Genomic DNA, 22004 nt, shown 5'->3' with positions numbered 1-22004 from the left:
TATGAAGCTATGTATTCAACATGCGAAATCAACCCCCATCAGGCAGTATTGCTATAAACACGCATGTAAAATTTTGCGTACACTAACTAGAGCAGTATCGAAGGGGAGAATCACACATATCACGGGACTACAACTATAGCTGGAAATACCATGAATTATTTTCAAGGGGCGTCTGCGTTCGCCGACTTCGTGGCGCCAAAAATAGCCGGACCGGTGCTGACACAAGGTTCAGGGGGTGAAAAAAAAGACTTGCGGGTGTCGGAAACGAAATGTCGATCATGCAAGTGTATATATAATTCATTGGCGCATTGCAATTAATTGAGGCGAGACAGTGAGTGAATATAGAGGGGATGAATGTGTTGCAAAGATATCACAGAAAGTCATTATCATGGGATATAAGAGGAAGTTTCTAAAAGCACATCATTTCCACTTCATTATATAATCCTCACAGGAGCGTAATCACTAAATTTTATTGGAGTGCGAAAGTATCAAGTCAGAGAAGGTGTTTTTGAAGAATCCTCCCCAAATATTGTATTATTTGCCACCCCGATAAATATTAAAATGTTTACTTAGCACTGCAAAGTTAGCATATCAGGCATGAAATTTCCCCTGCCGGGCTTTTTCACAAAGTTCAACACTTTTCCTCTGTGTTTAAAGTGTGATTTTAATTTGATTCCCGCAAAAAGGGTGCCTCGGAAGAGCGACTCGGTGTCGCCGCTGGAATTAGAGGCAGCCGACAGTCATACATACCTAAAATCATAGAAAGTGTGTAGTTGCTAAGGGGTGGAGATGTACATACAATAAGCTCTTGTCCTGCTCTCCGGGAATCCTCCCAAATTGCCCCCTGAATATAAATCATTTCTGCGAATGTAATTGGTCAGGGAATATTTCCAAATGTGCTCAGTCCGCCCAGACAATATAATTCAATTTAGCTTTATTGGGTTTATTGGGAACCCTTGTAATAAAGCGCAAATTACATAAATTTAATTTACAAGTGAGCGACAATTTTGCGAAAAATAAATTTCTCTCAATTGAGTTTTGGAAATTCAATCACTTGTCTCTCAAAATCTTGCTCAATTTATAAGAAAATTTCCGGCAAGATAACTTGTCCGATAGTTGAACAATAGGAACACGCCAACGTCTCGACAACTCCAATCAGATTCCATTGAATAATGGAAAGTTCTTCTTCGATATTCTTCGTTCTTCAGGACTTGTAGCATTCTCAAGGAGTGCACGTGTGAAGTCGAAGTGTGTACACCACTTAAGGCGCGGGAAATCCATCTACGCGCTTAAATGTGGCTCAAAAAGCGCAAAAGGCACATCTGAACCCCTCGCAAATGCTTTTGGGATATTGATGTAATTTCCAGGAAAAAGGATTGAGTAGTAAAATTCGGGTGAAATCTCTTCCATTTCTCGTTATTTCCGTTTCAATTGCGTGAATAAGCAAATCATTTTCCAGCACAGTATCAATAAAACACGCCGAAATGTATGTGAATGGCAATAGCTGGAATATTCACCATTTGTTCTGCTCTGGCAATCTACCGAGTCCCTTTCCCGCCAATCCCGCTTCCAGATTCACACTAGAGTGTGTCGGCCGGAGAGCGAAGAGCGCGCTTCCCCTCTGTTCCAGTCTATTGAGCGCGCGGCACTTGTTCCCGCCGGGAGCGAAGGCTTGCGCAGGAGGGAAAGAGAGAGAGGTGTGGTGGAGAGAGACAGTTGACGGATGATGTGTTGGAAGTCGGGCTGGAAGGCCGAGATGAGCAGGCAGCTTCCAATGCGACGAGGAGAACTCGCTCCAGTCGTGCGGTGTACATACTCAGCATAGCGCCGCTGCTTTCGCACCGCTCGGTCGGATAGTCAATACGGAGACTTCAGTGAGGGCTGTACCGTGAGAGTGAGTGTGCGTGTCGTTCGCGAGGCGATGAGCTATTTGGTGTATGTGGAGTAATTTCCAATTTGGAGCAATAAAGTGTCTTGTTAAATACTTGGTCAGTTGCGTGAAGATTATAGAAGAGTCTGTGGCCGAGAAGATATTTGCGACTCACCTGGTGCTGCGTCAGCGTCTCAAAAATGGCCCGTGGATTTGTGTTAATAGTCCTATTGTTTCCTCTCATCTCACAAATGGACGCCCTGACTCTGGAGGAAAAAATTCGCGATGATCCGGATTTATCTCAGGTATGAGAACCACCCGTGCTCACACTCCCGGCCCGGGTGGAAAGTGAATTTGGCTGATGATGGTGGCATTTTCACCAGAAAATATCATTCATGTATGCACTCGAGGCGTCACACGGTGAAACCTGTTCTTTGTTGATTTGAGGTGGAAATGTGCTTGGTCATATGTGTGCTCCACACCCATGTACACGGCTTCGCCGCCAAGTGGCTCATGAACTTGATTCCCAACACACACACACCGAAACGTGCAAGTGCATAATTGTCCAATTGCATCGAAACGTGTTCCGAGCCACTCGAGAGGAAGTGCTTAATGTGCGACAATTATGATTAGAAGTGGCAAGTTATGGATAAGATTCCTTCCAGCAATTACCTATCGATACGCAGGGTCGAGAGATGAAGAATTATGTCTCTTGCCAGCAAGAGAAATCTCATAGAGCCAATTTTTCAAACTCCATCTCGGATGAGAACGATGAGAATGAAAATAAAATCCCCGAAAGGCGACGTGACTAAAATATGAATGGTGTGGAGAAAAAATCAAAAATCCATTTTGAGTATCGCTAAAATGTGAGTTACCGAAGTGCTTAGAGGTTGAGGCTTTAAATTTAGGAGGGATTTGAGGATGGGGATATTGAGGGCAATATTAGAAAAGTTATGCAAAGTTGGCTTAAACTCTTCGGCGAAATGTTATTTCGGAATATTGATAAAATCTAAGCCTGAATGAATAAACATCGTTATTCTTAACCCATTTGAATCAATTGTCGAAAACTCTCACCGCGGGAGAAGGAAGCGAAATTTGCATATTATCTGTAATCATTTTTCAATTTGGAATCTAGAGCTGGCGTTTTCTATGGCATCATTGAATGGCCTTTGTATGGGGCGGAAAATTTGCCACAAGGACGGGCTTTGATAAATCTCCGTCAAACATATTCTCCGCTTTGAGTATAAATTGAAATATAGGGTTATCAGAGCTGAAAATGACAGAAAATCTATAATTAATAGTCACACGTTTCACGGCACAACCTTAAGACCATGAACTGCTGAGGACTTTGCCCTGTACTTCAGCGTCTTTTCAATTAGATAAGCATGCTCGGTCTCGTGAGGACTTTCGTGACTTCCCTGCTATCAAATCAGATTACATTACCTTCAAACATCTTCCCTGTAATTGATTGCAAAAGTTTCTTTCTATCAATTCATGAGAGACTGACCGTTTAAAGGTTTAACTTTCCCTAATGCTTTCAGCACTGCCGGAGAAGGGCGAAAAACGTAGTCGGGACTCATTTCAGGATGGCACAGTTTTCAAAGACAATATTTATCTTGCTCGGCCAACACTGAAAGCAGAATCACTCAGCGGGTTTCTAAGGCTTCATAAATTATTCACTATTCCAGAGGGTGGACTCGCTTCACTCGCTTTCTTGATTAGTACCCTTTAAGGGCATGTGAAGTTTTAAAGACGAGAATTTCGAATTTTCCACCGCCTTCCGAGGTTGTCCAGTATAAAGTATACCACTAATGCACTGAGAAATGAAAGATTTAGTCATAAATTTCCAATTGAAGCGATAGAAAAGGCGAGGAAGTGCTTCACCTTTGAGGATGGTGAGTTTGAAAATTTGGCTTTAGAGAAAATATCTCAACTAGCAATTTTATTCTCATCACATGGTTGCTACTCGTCTGGAAGACGTAGCCGGAATATTTTATGCATTACATAAATAAAAGATTGTATTAATACCTGACGCTTTAAATGAAGTAAAATTTTGTTATACATCAACGTGCGACTGTTCTGGAGGAGACTTGAAATTCATTAGAAATATTCAGGACCTATTTACTTATGCATTGCCCGCATTATAAATTCCATCTTTCTTCACGCCGTTTTTCTCGACGTGGATGTAATGCAGACGAATATTAATAATATTTTGCACTCTGTCTGCTGGCTGTAATTACGCTGAAATGTGTCGTTTGGCAGGAATTTGTTGTGTCAAGATGGTCTGGCAATGTGTTAATTAATTAGTGGATTGACTCAAAATTGCGTGAAGGCCGAACTTTTCAAAGGTCGACTATTATTAGAAGAAAGTGTACACCACGCTGGTGTACTTATATTTTGAAATCTTTGTTCGCCTAGGAGTTATGAAAATTGCTTGAGTGCAATGCAATAGATCAATATTTAGCTGGAAGACAGAATTGTGTAATATGAATGAGTATGACAAGGCTAACTGGTACAATCATGTGAAAATACGTGCATTTAATTGAACATCATTAGAGACTATAATGTAGAATTAACACCACAATTAAGACAATGCTCTCAATCCTTACAATATAAATTCAATAAGCCTTCCATTGAGACTTTATAGTCTTAGTCTTTTGAATGCCGAGCAGGATTTACCATAAAAACGCGAGCAAGTCACGTACAGAGTGTCTGAAAGGATGATAATTACAATGTATATCGAGTCCTTTAGAGACATGTCCTCGAAAGTCCTTAACGAGAACTCGATAAAACAATCATTATTGTCTCCAAACTGAATTGTTGTAACTATGCTGTGTTCAGTTTATCTTGACATAAACCACAGTCGCACGTACAACGCTTATATCGTAATATTTACCCCTTGGGTGTTTGTTGTAATTTTCCATTACCTCTATAAGTCATACCAATATTTTAACAAGATGAACGCAAGAGAAATATCTGCTGGCACTGTGAATAATTTGGATCATTTGATGGGCGGTGTTCTTAATTTCTTGCTCTTCTCAATGTTTCCCGTGAAAACACTTTCTTGCGATATTGTAGCAAAATTATTCAAATTTTCTCATTCGTATACATTACGAAAATCGTGGAAGATAAACAAGAGCTTGTTATGAGATTTTTTGCTTGCTCTCTCATTCACCAAAATATGTATAAAGTATGAAATAAGTCAAGAAAATGTGCAGAGAATAGCAAAATATTGATGCCAGCTTCAGAATTTCAAACAGAAAGTATGCGCTCGTCCGCATTTCGACTTCATTGCGGAGCATTGTGTGGAGAAGTTATGAGGATAAATTTGAGATACACATATTCACTTAGTTATATTCTATTCATTTATGAAGTAAGTGCTAACAGAATCAATTTCAATTAAATAGCGCTCTCGGTGAACACATGTTGGGGTGTTTTTTTTTTGAGAAAATTGAATAACAACATTCTCATCCATTTCGGCGGCAAATAACGTCAGTGGTCGTCAGAATTTGTGAGCTATCATCTGTAGCACTTCATTTTATGCCGTATAACAAAATATTTAATGAGCAAAAAGTGTGTCTATTTGGGATGCTGGAGTGACAACTGGCATATTTATTGATCCATTTATGTGGAAAAATACTCATCTATTATCACTTTGGGAAGCAGAACAGTGCCATTGTTTACACATTATTGTTCTGGCAATTTATTGAATCAATAATCTAGAATATTTCTTCATTCAAATTGCACGCGAAGGATCATTAATTTATGGATATGTTTACACATTCATAAATGGTTTTGCTGGGGTTCGGGAAATGTATTTGCGAATGGGAAAAACAACTCACGTGTTTTGTGATTCTTTAGGTTTCCTCGATGGCTATTGGCTTACGTGGATTTAATGCTCTCCCGATTACAATAGCAGTATGAATCCCTTTGCAAGAATAGCACTTAAGCAAGTTTGCGATAATTGTGTGAAGATAAAGGAACGCGAGAGAATGGAAAGGTGTTGGTGGAGGAAAACGTGGAAATGAGGGAAGACTGTGAGTAGTTCTCTGATGTTTGCATTGTTGTATCGAAAATGAAAATTTATCTTGACATGCTTTCCTACCACAGACATTGGGAAAGGCACACGGAAGCGAGCATCGATTGAAGTGCTGTATGCTCATTCATTTTCGTTAATACTGTGAGTACGACAGCGTTTTTGCTGAGAGAGAACTTGCAGATGAATTGGAGTAAAGCGAAATGCTATTATTCGCTGGGGAAATACCTTGCGTTGCGCCTATTGAAATGGATATATGACATCGTTTGAGTCACTCGGATGCTCCTATTCATCAAATGCAAAAAGAGAGAATGATCAAATGAAAGAGGCGATTGGAGGGAAAGCAATGAGCTCAAATATTTGACATGCGAGAGATGAAAATGATTTGATACATTTTGAATGGATGTCATCAAGCACACGGGGATGTAAGCAGACATTTCCAGCAGGGGAAAATTTCAGGGCACAGCACTGAGAATGTCTTCATTTTCCACTGTGAATAATTAAAGGGGCGCCACACTGTGTCATTTTCATTAGATGGTCAATTATTTTGGATTTGCAACTGTCTGCACACACAGAACGCATTTCACCCTCGTCAAATCGTGTCAGCTAAATTACTTTATCATATTGCACATGATTGAATTTCAGAGAATTTCACCTTTGATGGAAATCGAGCAAAATATTCAAATCGAATCTCAGCAGCAAATTACTCTCTCCGACAATCCATTAACATCTCTGCATTTCCGAGCTTGAGGAAAAGTTGAGATTCTAGAAGCATATTTTTTTTCTCTAAATTAACATAATAACACGAAATTCTCCACCCAACATGGTTTATGCCCTGTGAATTCACGCATAATTTGTCATTCTCATAAGAGAAATGCCCCGAATAAAAGGGTTGAAAGCCCAAAATCTCTCTACATTGTGCTATTTAGTCAAATTTAGACATCTGCAAGATCCCCTGATATGATTGTGATATTTGTTGGGCTTTTTAATTAACCCCACTTACTATGGAAATTTTTCACAGAACTTTGAGGGTTCTCAGTGATGATTTCCCCTGGCATTGTGCCCATTGTGCGCCCCAATAAGACACGATTGAGCTATTAGGCCAAACCTTTTTGTGGGTGAAGGAGTTCTTGGGTGGATATAATGAGTGCCGCCGACACCACTTAACATACTCTCCGGAGTGTCAAAAAACAAACGATCGGGCAATGTGCTCTCCTCCGCACGTTTATGTCAAAATTTTGAGGAACATTACGGGTTATCCCTCCTCGTGTGAGGTTTATTAAATTGTACTTCAAGTGGCGTCGTTGTAATATTCATACATATCCGATGCCATAACACATCCAAAGTGTGCTTCAAGAGTGTGAAAATCATTAATTTTGACGATTACCCCTTTCTTGTACAAATATACGTGCGTCGGCATATGGAAATTATATGCCTCTGTCAATATATGGGTTTCACATTGAGAGCAATTATGTATAACCGTCTATCACTACATCGTATAAAAAATTTATTTTGCCCCCATGAAAAAGTAATTAAACTTTTCCCTAAAATAAATGTAAGATTAGAGATTACGGGTTTTATTATTTGGTTTATGCAGGAGAAATTTGTTGTTGAGCGAAGTGAGAACATGAAAACGGGGCATAAAGTGCATTTTACCGAGTTAGGTGTTGTTGGAAAATACAGCTGCGCTTTCTTGAGATCATCCCAGATAAGTAGAGTTTATGGGAACAGAGGTTATGCGGGTGTCGCATAAAAGACGCATAATCTACATTAGTTTGAATATGAGAAAATACTCCTTGGCCTAGGCTAATGTTTGCTTCGCTGCATTTATTCTTTTATTTGGAATTGGATAATATGTTTTCTGGAGCTTAATCACCGAATCACCACCGCATTTTTAATGAGTGGAGTGAGTGCTTATGAAAAAATGATGGATTACCGACGATTAGGCAGGGAGGGAGTGAGAGTTAAAATTACCCTTTTGATGGCCTTAATTCATTGAAACTTCACGTTTAAATACTGAGTAGACTCAATATGCATGTAAATATGTATAAAACCGTAAAATTTCTCTGTGGGCATAAATAATAAACCGCCGTAAAATTTCCGTGATTTTGTGTTGAAAATACACAGAAATTGTATATGATTAATGCATGTTATAAATCAATTAGAATACAAAGTTTCTATAGATAAAAGTATATACATATTTTTCATGAAATACTATCACAGTATTCTACTATGAAGTTGTCATTGCGAATTACCCTTTCCAAATAAGCGCCAATATTATTTCAATTATATTTATTATCAGACTCTCCGCAATCTTTATGATGTTATATGTATCATAAAATTTACACAGTCAGGATTCTAAAACTCGCCGCAAGGAGACTCTTTGTGGCAGGTGGTTTTTGTGCGAACGGCATTGATTGCTCACCATGCCGAAATATTTCGCCAGGGGAGGTGATTTAAGAAGGTGATGAGGAGAAGGTGGAACAATTATGCGCCATTTTGATTGAACCGGATGTCATCCTGTTTCTGGTTGGTGGTTGTTAAATATTAAATCAAACGACTCACTGCTGGTGAGGACCACCCTGAGCGAATAGACATGCAATTGAATTTAAAATTGAAGGAAATTGTGTTTTGAAGCAACCAACCCTGAGGCGAAACTTCCCTCCACCATCGGGCCTTCCATCAATGATCAACTGTTTCGAAACGGTGAAATTGCTGGGTGAGCCTAATGTTTGGGTAAACAAGGGAATAAGGAGGGAATATCCTTCTTGTGAAAGCACCACAAGAAACTCTTTATATCCGGCGATGGGTGTTCTTTGGGAGGCAATGAACTAAGTTTTTGTTTGACGACTCTCAGGTATCCGATTTCAACCCCCTGTGAGAAGTTCTCGAGGGTCAGTTAGTCAAAGAGAGGAGCGCAAGGGATGTGTGCTATGAGAGATTTTCCAAACATTATACAAAATTGAATAAATAAACAGGGCTATCATGAATAAAGTATTTTCCTGTTATTCTTTCCATTGTGAGGTAGAATTACGCGAAGAAATCCCTCCTTATACTTTTATTGCTCCTCAGGCGCTTGTGGATTAGTGCAAAATATATTTGTCTATTATTTTACGGCTTTAGAGATATTAAAGGTGACTTTACGGTGAGAAGGAGAAAAGATAATTTGTATTTGTCTGAGTGTCAAGATTTACACAAAGCCAAGCGTAGGAAGCACTTTGTATTTGCTTAATGCAGTCTATTTGAAGAGATAAACAAATTGTCTGGGTAAAGTTTATTTTGTACGCGTAGAGAATTAGATTTCCAAAAAATTTGGCCTCCCTCAACTGGTAAATGTGGGTCAAATTTAATTTTAAGCTAAATTAAATAGAGAGTAAAGCGAGAAGGAAGAGGGCGGGAAAATTCTTGGAAATCGCGGAAAATTCAACTGAAATGCCTGTTGATTCCAAGACTTTCGTCTTTGATTGATTGAATGTTTATTTCTCACTAATTGGGGAATTCTGTACAGATAAAAAATATGTAAATGAAGTGAAAAGAATTTCCTTCCTAAAAAATCCAAATAAGTGGTGAAATGTAATGTAATTGAGCAAACACTGGATGAAGATCATTGTGAAATGTCTCAGTGCAATTGACCTTTTGTGAACTACTTAACTTCCACCCCGAATCGCCCATTGTGACTCATGTTCCACCGACTGTCGTCGCTCATTTCTGTATGAGATTGCTGTTATTGTGTGGCGGGAGTAAAATTTATAATCCCGAACATATCGTTAATATTTCTTATCCGGTGGCGAAGTGAAATTGCCTGTTCCTGAAGTACCCCATGAATCTTTGAGATTCTGCTTCCCAGCGAGCTCTCATCGGGGTTCAGCATCCTATTGCCACACATTGTCGCATAATTCGTCTTATGACTCATCACTTATACATGCACTATTCTCGTTTATAGTCGAGAGCGAGTATGAGAGTGAATTAGATTTTTGACTCTCGCTTTAATGCGATATCTTTCAGCATGGACGCTCGAGTTGGCTGGAACCCTCGAAAAATTCACAACATCTCTTCACAATGTTGAGAATTTATTGGGGAGTGAGCCGAAGAGTGTGAGAGGAACGACTCAATATCGCTATCAACTTGTATATTAAGATGATGCGATACAAAACACTCCCCAGCGGGATTTTTTGCCATTCGGCAGAATGTAGTGTAACTCAAACGTCCTAGTGTAATTTAATTGTTTTGTTCAATAGCGACATCGATTGGGAGACGAAACATTATTCATGATTAAGTGGAACCCCTCGGCGTAGACAATGAGTCATGGTGTAGCAAAAGACCTTCCCAAATGAGATTACGCATGTGAAGATTTTTTTAAGGGTGCCCCCTGTAAAATTATACAATTATAGGGGCGAGAAATATATTGAGAATCAATACATAAACTCGCCTCATATCCTCTCTATTGTGATGTTTGTTTGCCATCGGAAGAGACAAGACGCGTCTCTTTTATTATGGCGAAAAGGGCTATATTGAATTACATTCCTTAGTGATCAATCTCCCAATATTTCACCCATGTCGCCACGGATAAACCCATACAAGTTACAATATTCTATTCGCACTTTGTTTTGCGTCGGCATCATCGCGCTAACCTCTATTTTCTCTCTTTCACTTTCAGTTTTATTCATTATTGGAAAGGAATCAAATTGCAAGCACGGCACTCAACTTCCGGTCGTTGACTCTCTTTGCGCCCACCAACAAGGCATTCCAGCGCTATTTCGGGAATAAGACTTACGTCCTCTACCACATGTGTAAGTTTGCCATTTGGGGAGATAATGAAAACACCATTGCGAAGAAAGAAGATTGATACAATTTGTAAGACGCTGTTTGTGACTCTTTTCTTCGCTCTCTTGATGTATTTATAGTAACTGTGGCAAGTACTCTGGAGCAATTGAAGCCATCTGTGACTTCAGATATGGAAGGAAATCCTCCACTCTACATAACGAGGAGGCGACATCAGAATATAGATCAGATATTTGTCAATAATGCACTAATTATAAAGTCAAGATCGAATGTTCAGCTCATTAACAAGGAAGGGAAGAAGCAAGTAAGTATTCATTAGGATGCAGAAGTTACTCTCTGCTTGCGGTCTTTTCAGAAAATTAATTATACCAACAAAATGTTAATTTGTTGGGGGAATTTCTGTGGCGCATATGAAGATGCAAGGGGTAAATGGAGTGTAGCCAAAGTTCCTTACACGTGTCATGTTTTTATTTCCTCACTTTACATCTCCGTTCTCCCATGAGATGCTATCTTGAGCTCATTGTAAGGAAGTTTCACTGCATCGCACAATGCAGGAGTTTGTAAAAGAAAATTGCAGTAGTATAGCATGTGGTGTGATTCAGAAATCTCGTTCTGGGGAAATCACTGTGATTCATTTCGGTGTTGTCACGAAGTCTATAAACTCACTCAGTAGATATTTTAAAGTAGAGATTATTACAGTTCTAAAACTCATTATCTCAGAAGCCCAATCGTAGTAGTGTTTTATCGACCAATAAATATATCGGAAATGACTTGGAAGCGGGTTTTATTACATTTTCGCCCGCACTTAAAATCGCTTATAGTTTTTTATCGCTTTTATTGCATTGGTTACAGTGTTTTGTTGTCGTGACAGAGTTTTTATAATGAAAAACTGTATCGAATTTCAGATTTTACACGTGATTGACGACGTCTTGCAGCCACTGACGACAATTTCGTCCTCCACAGTGGACGTGCACAATCCCGATGCCTTCCAATTCCTTACCTTCTCAGAGAGTCTGGACATTGGCAACCATCGGGTGCGATCGTACAGACAGAAGGTGATCTTGCACAAGAAGGAGTACTTGTACCAAACTCCAGGAGCACACACTTTCTTGATTCCCGTCGAGGAGGGATTCAAGTCGCCTCACAGACCCGAGATGATCGATCGAAAGGTCATCGATGGGCATATTATACCGAATCGCACGGTGTTCACGGCAGCGGCTCCGCTGGACGATCCCCTGCCAACAGCTGCCTTCGAGGACAATCTGAAAGTGTTGATCACATTCTTTTCCCAGGCAGATGGCAAGAATATAAAAAGTGCGTGTCTCCCACCCCAGATGCTTGTCTCGGGAACTTAATCAGCAACTTGTGATTCTCTTTTTTGCAGCATACGTGAAGTCACAGACCCTCATTGGTGATTCTGTGCATGCTCCTGGAGTGGTACTTTCGGAAATTGTGAGAGCCAACATCCCCGTGGAAAATGGGGTGGTGCACTTGATCCAGAGACCATTAGTCATTGTGGACACCAATGTGATTCAGTTTCTAGAGGTATGAATCATTTTCGCTCTCAACAGAGGAAATCGAATTGTGAGATGAGCCATCGGAGACCACAAGCGGAAAATCAATATTCCATTCGAGATGAGATGAAAGAGAACTCTCGCGAAAAGACTATTATGCTGATTGAGTGTGTTTTCTATGGCTATCAAATTTAATCCACTATTTATCGTGTGGTAAATCCCATTAAGGTGTTTATTGAAATTTGCAATAATATTAGATCGATCTTGACCTCATGAATTTACGCTAGAATGGATTTTAATTTAATATTTCTGTCAATGAATTCCGAAATTGCGTCACAGATGAAATAATTGCAGTGTGAGAGCGTCATGAACACTATTATGTGAGAGGATGGTTTGAAAAGTTCATGGTCTGAAGCAAACACCCCTCTGGAAATTTAATTAGGTGCGCGAGCTAATTTCGTACTCACTGACACTTTCATTTGTGACCTAATGCAATTTACTGATGAACCTCATGTTCTTTCCCTCTTTTTCACCTCTCAAAGAAGATTAGAAAATTCGGATGCTTGATAACGAGAAAATGGATCAATCTTTTACTATTCCTTGTTATTAAAGTAATTTAAAGTGCGAAATTTCATTGAGATTGAATGTTTTTCAGTATGGAAAAGGTTTTCTGAGTTATCGCGTGTTGGAAATTGATTTAGAACTCCTCGTTAGGAGTAACAATAGCGGATGTATGGAATTGATGATGTCCTGAATGGTTGTGCTTAAGTTCTATGATAGAATATTAGGAACGGGATGGTCTCCATGGCAAATCGTTTTCATATGGTTTCCGGCCAAGATTTCATGGTAATTCTGTAGCAGTTATGCGGTTTTGCTGACAGGCTCACGAACATTGCACACAACCAACGCGCTTCGTGATTTCAAAATCGATAATACAAAATCTCATGAAATATGGGATCTTTTGTGAATTTTCATCACCAAATATATACCAAATAGAAATATCTACATTATCACTATTGAGATTTCTCGCCCACAAATCATAATATTGAAGGATATGGAAATAAATCATGGACAGAATTTCGCTTGTTGAAATACGAAGAATATTTCTGTCGAAATTCATATCTAACTTTGATTGAACTTCTATCTTTCAGAAACTGTAGTTTTGACTTTGATTTCTCTTAGAACAGCACTGCGAATACATGAATACTAGACCAAGTATAAAATTATCTGCACTTGCTTCGGTTTACTCAATCATTTCTTTCCGTCTCATCTTGTTTTAATTGTTAAATACAATTGCTTATGCCTCACGAATCAACCACAATTGGAAGAAAAGAAGGATATAATATGACCTAACACAAGAACACTCATAAACTCTTTACATTATCTACTTATACTTACAATGCTTTCTATGTAATAATGGGATATTCACTGAAAATATAGTCCTTCAAGGTAATTTTCTGCACGCGTTCAACATTTACAACTAAGTCTTTTTGCGTTTACTTTTGTGTATTTTTTCCACTTATTTTGTGAGCTTTTCACTTTGTGTTCTTTGAAATTCGAACTATTACTCTAAGAATTGATTTATTGGTTTGCTTCTATCATTCATTCTTTCTCGTACAGTTTATAGGCACGAAATTATTGCAAAACTTGTCATGAGAAGTGGCTTAATATGTCATATTATTTATTTCCGAGTGCTTGCATGCTTCACAGATTTCTTATTTGTGTTTTTATGGACTCTTCCTAAGCGCATAGAACATGAGATATGACTCAAAATCGCTACATTCCGTATGGATGTGTACATCCATATGTTTGAGATCATTTTTTATATCAGTCTCTTGCGATGAGAATAAATGACTGAAGATGGCCATTCATCCGTTAAATGAATACACAAGTGTTTCTGTGGAGTTGCTGAAAAATTTCTTTATCTCTCTCTCAGTGTGCTGAGATTCCATCCTTCACTCTTGGTAATTAATTGTCTACTCTGCTCTCAGGAGAAAGAGGACGGGCCGCTGTCGAAATTCTTCGAAGTCATTCAGGACTTCGGTGCGGAGTTCGTGCAGCAGATCCGGCGAATGAAGGACGTTACCCTCTTCGCGCCCAGCAATGAGGCTTGGAGTGACACCAATTTGAACAACATCATCCGCAACAGGGAGCGGATGAGGGAGATTCTCAATCTTCACATCGTTAAGGACAGACTCAACACGGACAAGATTAAAACGAATAATCTCAATCAGGTCAGTGGGCCAGTTTAAAGCCGACACAGCGAGTGCGTCCTGTGGCTCAAGGAGTACGTCACCCGGGCCGCATGTGGCCCCGAGCTTTAATACATATTACCTATAAAGATTGTCGTAAAAGCTCGAAATATTGTGCCTTTAAAGGAATCTGAAATGATACACTGTATATTCTCTGTAATATTCATATCCTTCATGCCGATTTTACGTCCTGAGAAAGCACGTTTCACTCCTTTAATATTTGATGGCACCCAAAAGTCTAACTCTTTGGCGAAAATGTGACATCTTTAAAATAAAATCAACAGAATCCTATGCGTGGAGACCAGTAAATAATAATGGCAGGTAAATTCTTTACGGTGTTGAAAAGCCTGTTTCTAAAAGGATATTTTAGATAAATTTTAACACTGTTTCTACGGTTTCTGCACCATAACGCAAACACCATTTGTGAATCCTCTTCTAGGTGGGAGCCATTTAAACTCAATAACGGTGGGTGTAAAAGTTTATCATAGAGGAAGTGTGGCAAATTAAATTTTATAGATAAACAAAGGGGAAAGAAACGTTCTCCCCTTATTCTCCTATACTTTTTATCGGTGCTCAAAAAGTATATTTTTGCTGTAAAAAGTTTTAAAGATTCTATCTGTGGAATCATATTTCACGTCGCAACGTCTTCTTCTGTTGTTCTTGTAATCTGAATGGTAAGCGTGTGACATCCCCTTGGGCCATGAGGGCAAGGTAGAAAGAGAGAAATTGAAATTGAGACATATGCGCCCCCATTAGAAACGAAGACGTTTGGTCACATTATTTTGGGTGCACAACCTTGAACACATCCTTTCGCTCTCGGCAATAATACAATCTCTAATATTGGCAGATTAATCAAGTCCCGACGCTGGTGGATCGCCGATTTCTCTACTTCAATATTTTCACAAATCGTGACCGAAATCAGACGATAACAGTTGAGGGTGGCGGTGTGAATGCCACAATAATTCAGGCGGATATTGCGGCTACAAATGGCTTCGTTCACATCATTGATAAAGTCTTAGGTGTACCGTATTCCACAGTTTTGGATAAATTGCGAACGGATCCCATGCTAAAGTGAGTTTTGAGAGAGGATATACCACGAGAATTGGCTATACCCTTTTTTGCCTCCACTTCAATTTCGCCAAATTAATCTTGTTTGATTCCTTTTCTTCCCACCCCGCACTTGCAGGCACACATTCAACATCGGAAGCCATGGGAGGTTCAACCAGCAGCTGGCGGAGAAGACCAAGCGATTTACATATTTTGTACCGAGAGATAGAGCTTGGAAAAATTCTGAAGCTGTCTACCCTAATGCTCTGCGAAAGCTTTTCCTCCCAGAATATGCACAACAAGTAATGTGTCGCTCATCCTTCCATGTCACTATGAAATTTTTATCCCTCTAACATGGCTTCTTATGTCTCTCTCGTGCTCCAGGCGTCTGAAATCTTGGGGCGTCATCTCATTGTGGGCGACAGAGCATTCACGATGGGGGAGCTGCGACAATTTGCCAATCAAACCGTTGAATTGCCCACAGTGCGAGGAATGCTGAGGATCCGCGTGAAGGAGGAAGATCGACGTAAGTCCATCAGCGAAATTGCCTAAATTAATATCCATTCGCATTCCAATTCAACATTCTCGCAAATTGTTTTTCTTCCGCCGTTCTTCTTAGGCATTAACACGTCGCTTTTGGTCGAGAAAGGTGGCACATTGTGGGCAGATGAAATGGTTTACAAATGTGTTCCCATCACTTTACGCCCCAAAAGTCGATGTGTTTGTGAAAGAAAAATTTAATGCTTCTTACAATAACAATTTTACCTTGTGCAGAAAGAAATTTCTCATACCATTAATTTCCATATCAAGGATAAACTTTCCACTCGAGCTTCCTTTTTTTCATTTGGAAACAACTTGAAGAATGTTGAATTTAATTTACATGAGAACAATTTTTTAATTTCGACCACATTACACTGTACAATTAACATACTTGAGTTTGATATTCTTGCATGGTGGTTTCACGATACATTTTTCTCTCTTTGTTATGTGATTCAGTGAATTTGTGATTTTTCTTACGTGTTTTAATTTTTTTTGCCATCAAAATTTTTATTCTACAAACTGTGTTTTACACACAAATATACGAAATATGAAGAAATGAGAAAACTAATTGGTGACTTTTCAGTTTTTGACTTCTCTTTTTTTAATATTATATATTTGACAAGTTTTTTGGTAAACTCACTAGACAGAGACATGCTGTTATCTAGTTGAATTTCATGATATAACATATTTAATTATGAAACTAGCGGAGGAGTACTTTTTGCAACCACATAGTTTTGGTGAGTTTTGGACCTGTTTCAGAGGGAGACACGAAACTAGAGCGTACACACCCTAAAGTTTGAGAACAGTAGAATCCTATAATGCCTCCCGAAATTTACTTTGTTTCCCAAATTAGGCTTCTCTCAGTGTACACTTTCTTACCACGTAATTGCTAACTGGTAATTGTGTTCGTTCTTCAAATCACCCAACCAACAATATTCTTGATTAATGACCTCTATAGCCATTATGCCGTGTGCTTCACGAGGTGTCCAAGGATTTCAAAATGCCCCTATTCACAACTAATAGAAATCACTTGAAACTCTCACATGAATTTGATGCACATTTTCGCACTAAAGTATCAAATAATTTGGAAAATCTGTGGAACTCAGAGAGTTTAGCACAGTAGATTGTGTTATGTTATGCAAGAGGACTACATACTTTCACAGCTTACATTGAATATCATACAGGAGCAGTGAAAACATTCCAGTATAAGCGTGTGGCTTACCTAATTTATGTACATACACAGCGTTCTTGCCTCTTAAATGCAGTCAAAAGTTTGTAGTTAAACGTACCACAAAAGAGAGTATTTAAAAGAGAAAGAGCATACTATAATATACTGATGCTTCTTTCTCTGGCAAAAAGTATTTTATGCGGAAAGCTTATATGCCAGAAATGTTTTTACAGAGAGAATTTTGCATCATCAATGCTGAAGTCTGTTTTCTTAAACAGACAAAGTTCTTGACGGTAAATACTTCTAAATTGAAGCTCAGAAGTCAAAAGTTCCCACAACGTCTTCCTATTTGTTCTCTGAACCAATACAAAAGACGTTATTAAATAGTGAATGCAACAGAATTTGTAGCTTAAATTGTGGTCTCTCTGCAAATTTGTGGTTAACGTCTTTAGATATGTGATTAAATTTCTTGTTTGGAGTAAATTATGCGTGATACATATGTATGTTTGGCTTGGGATTTCCATTGCTTTGTATACAAATGCATGTCTATATTATGGGCAGCAAATCGGCGATGAAATGTATGGTTATTGCTGAATACTTGGCATCGAGTGATCAAATCTCGGAGGAGTTTAGTCTGTTTATTGATTTCAAGGCATAATTCAAACTCTGGAACTGAAAGCGACGCCTTTGTGTACGTTTCTCCATGTCATATGCATCAACTTCTGGGGAATATAAAAGCATAACTTACATATATTGAGGCAAATTTGATGAAAATCAGTTAAATGGCTAGAAATGACATTTTTCTCATAAAAATTTAAATTGACAATTTTTGACTATTGTTCGTTATTTGGCGTTTCCAGGGCAGAAATTTTTGGACAGCCACTTTTGTGCTTGAGAAAAATTGAAGGAGCCTTTTCGCAGATGGTCGTTAATCAAGATGATTGATATTACTCTTCTCCTCTCTCTCTCTCTCTCTGTTTCTCAAAACTTCTCAAATCGTGTAAATGTTGCCTGGCAATCAATATTATATGGTGTGTGGCACAAAAGTTTTCCACTAGATAAAATATTACACTGTGTGGTAGGAAATATTATACAATATAAAGTGTTGCATCCTTATGGTCAACAGCACTGTAAACTTTCCGCTCTTGAATATTTCATTAAGTGTTTAAATAATGTTGTGCGAAAATTGAATTAACATGTTTAGGAAGAATAGCAATGCACAGCGTGTAAGTAAAGCATTGGTTCACTTGACAGCAATTCATGTGTTTGCATAATTTATTGTACATGAACTATATGGATGATTAAATACATATGTCATCACTAATTAATAATACGAATAAGTTGGTGGTGAATGCAAATTCTTCGTTGCTCTTTGCAATTCATGAGACTCATTTGGCATAATCAAACTTGCTTGAAAATTGTATATTGCACCAGAAATGCATGGATAAATGCACAAATCACCACAATAATTATGATGAATATGGTGCCACAGTTTTGACTATCGATTAACCATGCTTACGCGAAAATACGAATCTCTTTGCAGGATACTCCATTCTGTACAACAATCGCTGGATTCAGGTGTACCGGCCAGACGTTGAGTGTACAAACGGCATTATTCACGTCATCGACTTTCCCCTCCTGGATGACACAGATTCCATAATTAGTGGGGCACCAGCGAAATATCCAAATCTCGCCTCGCTGGCTCATCTGCTCGGCGCCATTCTCCTCACGAGGCTCCTAATTTAAGCGCGACGCCGCGACAATGCCAATTGATATTAGGAGAATATAATTACGAAAGACTAACGAGAGCAAACCCAGGGATGTAAGCATTTGGAGGAGAGGCACAGCTGAGTGGATATGCTGAGTCCCTCTTATCACGAAATATCTCGGGATTACATTATATAGAGCGTATCGACAGATTTTCTCATACATAATCATCATCGTCGTGTGAATATTCCTTTGAATGTGTGCTTCAATGCCAAAAACACTCTACTCGATGTCTACAGAGATTATGATGTGACATTCTATCAGGAAAATCATCTCGGATTAGGGATCCTGCGTGTACCGCACAATCGACACATTGTGGTCTAGTTGTGCGAGAAAAGTAAGACACACTCATCACCCTAAAGTCCCCGCTCTTCCGCCGTCTGACATGATTTCCTGATGAAGAGTGTGCGAAAGTGCTAAGCCAATAGACGCTGAAATGGCATTTGTGTCAACATTTTCCTCATCATGTCGAGAAAACATCGTGTTTTGTGGCTCTGGCGACAGACCGATATTTAATTTACAGCCACAAATCTTGCATTGTGACAATTATTATATGTGTCTCTCTAGACTAGAGCCAACACTTTGGAGAACGCTATTGTCTTTTGAAGTAGAACTTCCGCATCATAGAAACTATCATGAATCGTAGGAGGAACTTTAAAATCCGAGATGACACTCGTGTCTATGCATCCCTGCAACTATGCTGCATAATTGAGTTTATAGAAGTGTAAGAAGAACTCGAGATTGAGCAAAATATTGCAATAGATATCTAGAAATCTCTCATAATTGAGTTTGGTGGCTTTGTGTGTTTGAAATCTCATTTAATCATCAGTATTGTAGTATTTTCCAAGCATCACTATACATTTTATATATTGTAATTCTACGTAAAACATTCCGCTTGCACATTGTTAAGAAGTTGGTTAAGAAGAAACTTTTTGAATGACTTTTGCTTTTGATTTCGCTCTCAACTTTGCTCAATTTCGAGTTGAAATGTGAAAAGGCGTCTTTCAAATTCAAATTGGCATAGAATTTTTACTCACTGCAAAAAGAGGATTATCAAAAGAATGCTATGATTATATTGTTTTCGGTAGCGCTCAGCCCAACAAATTATCAATCAAAACTAGTCTCATATAACATAGGGAGTGTATTATTTTGCCAATTTGAGTTTTGGAGATGATATTATGTATATAATACAAACCAAATTTTATTTAAAAAAAAACCCCATAATTTGACAATTTAGGTCAAGAATGTATTTGCACATTTCATAAGCGGGTAAAATACATGTTCTTACATAATATTAACAAAAGAAGAGAAAACATGCTGGGAAATTAGTACTATATTGACGAGGAGTAAAGTATAATAAGTAAAATCTTTATGGAAGAGATATTTTAGAGTATGATCGATAGAGGAGTATGAGAAAGAGATGCATTTAGATATTATAACAGAGTTGAGAAGAGAAACTTTTAGAATATTATACTATCTCTTGATCTTTTATATTGTGTCTCATTTGAAAAATGTATGCTTTTATAAGAGTCTAGTTTTAGTTATGATCTAATAAAAATGATATAAAATGCAGATGTATGTATCTATTTTTAATATAGACTGTACGGATATAATAAAAATCATGTTGTTCATAATAATATAGAGATGAGAAGGAAAAAGAATTTAGAGTAATGTGATTTGAATTGGCTTAAACCATCTCATAGCGTAGGAGAGAATTATATAGAATATTTCACCAAACATGAAAGTATTGTTCATATTGTTCACACAAATGACATTCGTAAATGAACTAGTGACTATAAATCCGTATAGAAACCCTAATATTAAAGCTGCTTTAGTGCCTCACCACTGTTCTCTGTAACGTCTAAACTATAATGATGTACGAATCAAATAGAGGGATGGAATATAGTGAGAGTTATTGAAACGATTTTAAAGGGAATGTGCTACGTTGATGTCAGGGGAAATAAGTTATAATGGTGTATTGATTTTGTGAAATTACATTATCGTCATCATGCTCGTGTCGTGTCAGAGTGAAATTTTCGCAATTTAATTTCCTACAGCAGCGCAACAAATCATTTCGAAAAATACAGCAAAAATTCTGAACTGAATATTTCTAATATAATTAATTCAGGAATTATTTGTCGTGCATACAGTTCGTTAATTCTGTCCCAATAGGTGCATAATAAATGAGGAAATCTGATTATTTCCCCCTTTCAATTAACAGAGATTGAATATTAACGCGCCGTTTAGCACACAACAAATCTTTATGTCAGATAAAAGAGCGATAAACCTGATAAATCAAATGAATACACTCTGCAAAGTGAGGCAATATGTAGAGAAAGGGATGAAAATCTCGATCATGTACTTACAACAGAATCAGGAAACCCCATTTTCCATGTGTTCGAGAGCAATTTCGGGTGCAGGAAAAGGAAAATTTGTCCGAAGTGCCGCTGAAAACTGCAATGGGATACTTTATTGCATTCACGAGACTCTCGAGTATATAACTAAACTCACTGTAGACCATTTCATGAGCTCACCAAAAGCGTCCATTACCTCATCAATAGCTGCCCACATAGAACTTCCCCTTCGAACCCATTTCCTGCCCTCATGGGAATGATACAAACTAACATTTGTAGTGTCTTGTTCTGTGTTCGGGACATTTGAGGTGAATTTATCGTACAAATTAAACTGTTGCATCCTCAGCGTGTAATTCTGTTTTCAATACAACAGGAAATGAACTTTCATGATAATTGCGGCTGAGTGAAAATATTTAAATTTACTGAGAATGATGATTTTTGAAAGAAAAGAAAAAAATTTACATTTAAGTGCCGAATATAAGTTTTATGTATGACAAATTGTGTTTGTAACATAAAAGAAAGCTAGATGGAATAAAATCTCGTAATGTGATTGAATTTCTTTCAATTTGATTCTTGTCTGGCGATCAAATAAGATTCTCACAAATTGTTTCATTCCAATCGCAAAAACGGCAAAAACAGCATTTTGTGAACTTCAAATTCAAAGGCGTATAACT

At 38.2% G+C, this 22004-nt stretch overlaps 1 protein-coding gene across 2 annotated transcripts; it reads left to right on the top strand.

The window, feature by feature from the left end:
• Positions 1 to 1416: 1416 nt before the first annotated feature.
• On the top strand, positions 1417 to 21874 carry LOC132255916 (fasciclin-1-like). 2 transcript variants are annotated; one of them, XM_059752091.1, is made up of 11 exons: positions 1417 to 2175; positions 10564 to 10696; positions 10811 to 10992; positions 11594 to 12002; positions 12073 to 12233; positions 14194 to 14436; positions 15302 to 15525; positions 15641 to 15803; positions 15886 to 16027; positions 16746 to 16778; positions 18753 to 21874. In XM_059752091.1, exons 1-11 carry the CDS (start codon positions 2071 to 2073, stop codon positions 18953 to 18955), a joined length of 1998 nt encoding a protein of 665 aa, XP_059608074.1. In that variant the 5' UTR covers positions 1417 to 2070; the 3' UTR covers positions 18956 to 21874. The 2 variants fall into 2 exon arrangements, with proteins under 2 accessions (XP_059608074.1, XP_059608082.1); XM_059752099.1 differs by lacking the exon at positions 16746 to 16778.
• The last annotated feature ends 130 nt before the right edge of the window (positions 21875 to 22004 follow it).

The sequence above is a fragment of the Phlebotomus argentipes genome, unplaced genomic scaffold (genome assembly GCF_947086385.1).
Source record: "Phlebotomus argentipes unplaced genomic scaffold, Phlebotomus argentipes genome assembly contig_6, whole genome shotgun sequence".
Lineage (NCBI taxonomy): Eukaryota > Metazoa > Arthropoda > Insecta > Diptera > Psychodidae > Phlebotomus > Phlebotomus argentipes.
The sequence above is the reverse complement of the archived record's forward strand: the minus strand, read 5'-3'. Positions and strand labels throughout refer to the sequence as shown.

Bases quoted from the DNA above. Each gene is read 5' to 3' on its own strand.
- LOC132255916 (XM_059752091.1), top strand. From the start codon at position 2,071: ATGGCCCGTGGATTTGTGTTAATAGTCCTATTGTTTCCTCTCATCTCA. The intron at 10,993-11,593 runs GTAAGTATTCAT...ATCGAATTTCAG, and splicing joins ACAAGGAAGGGAAGAAGCAA to ATTTTACACGTGATTGACGA. The intron at 15,804-15,885 runs GTAATGTGTCGC...CTCGTGCTCCAG, and splicing joins TCCCAGAATATGCACAACAA to GCGTCTGAAATCTTGGGGCG.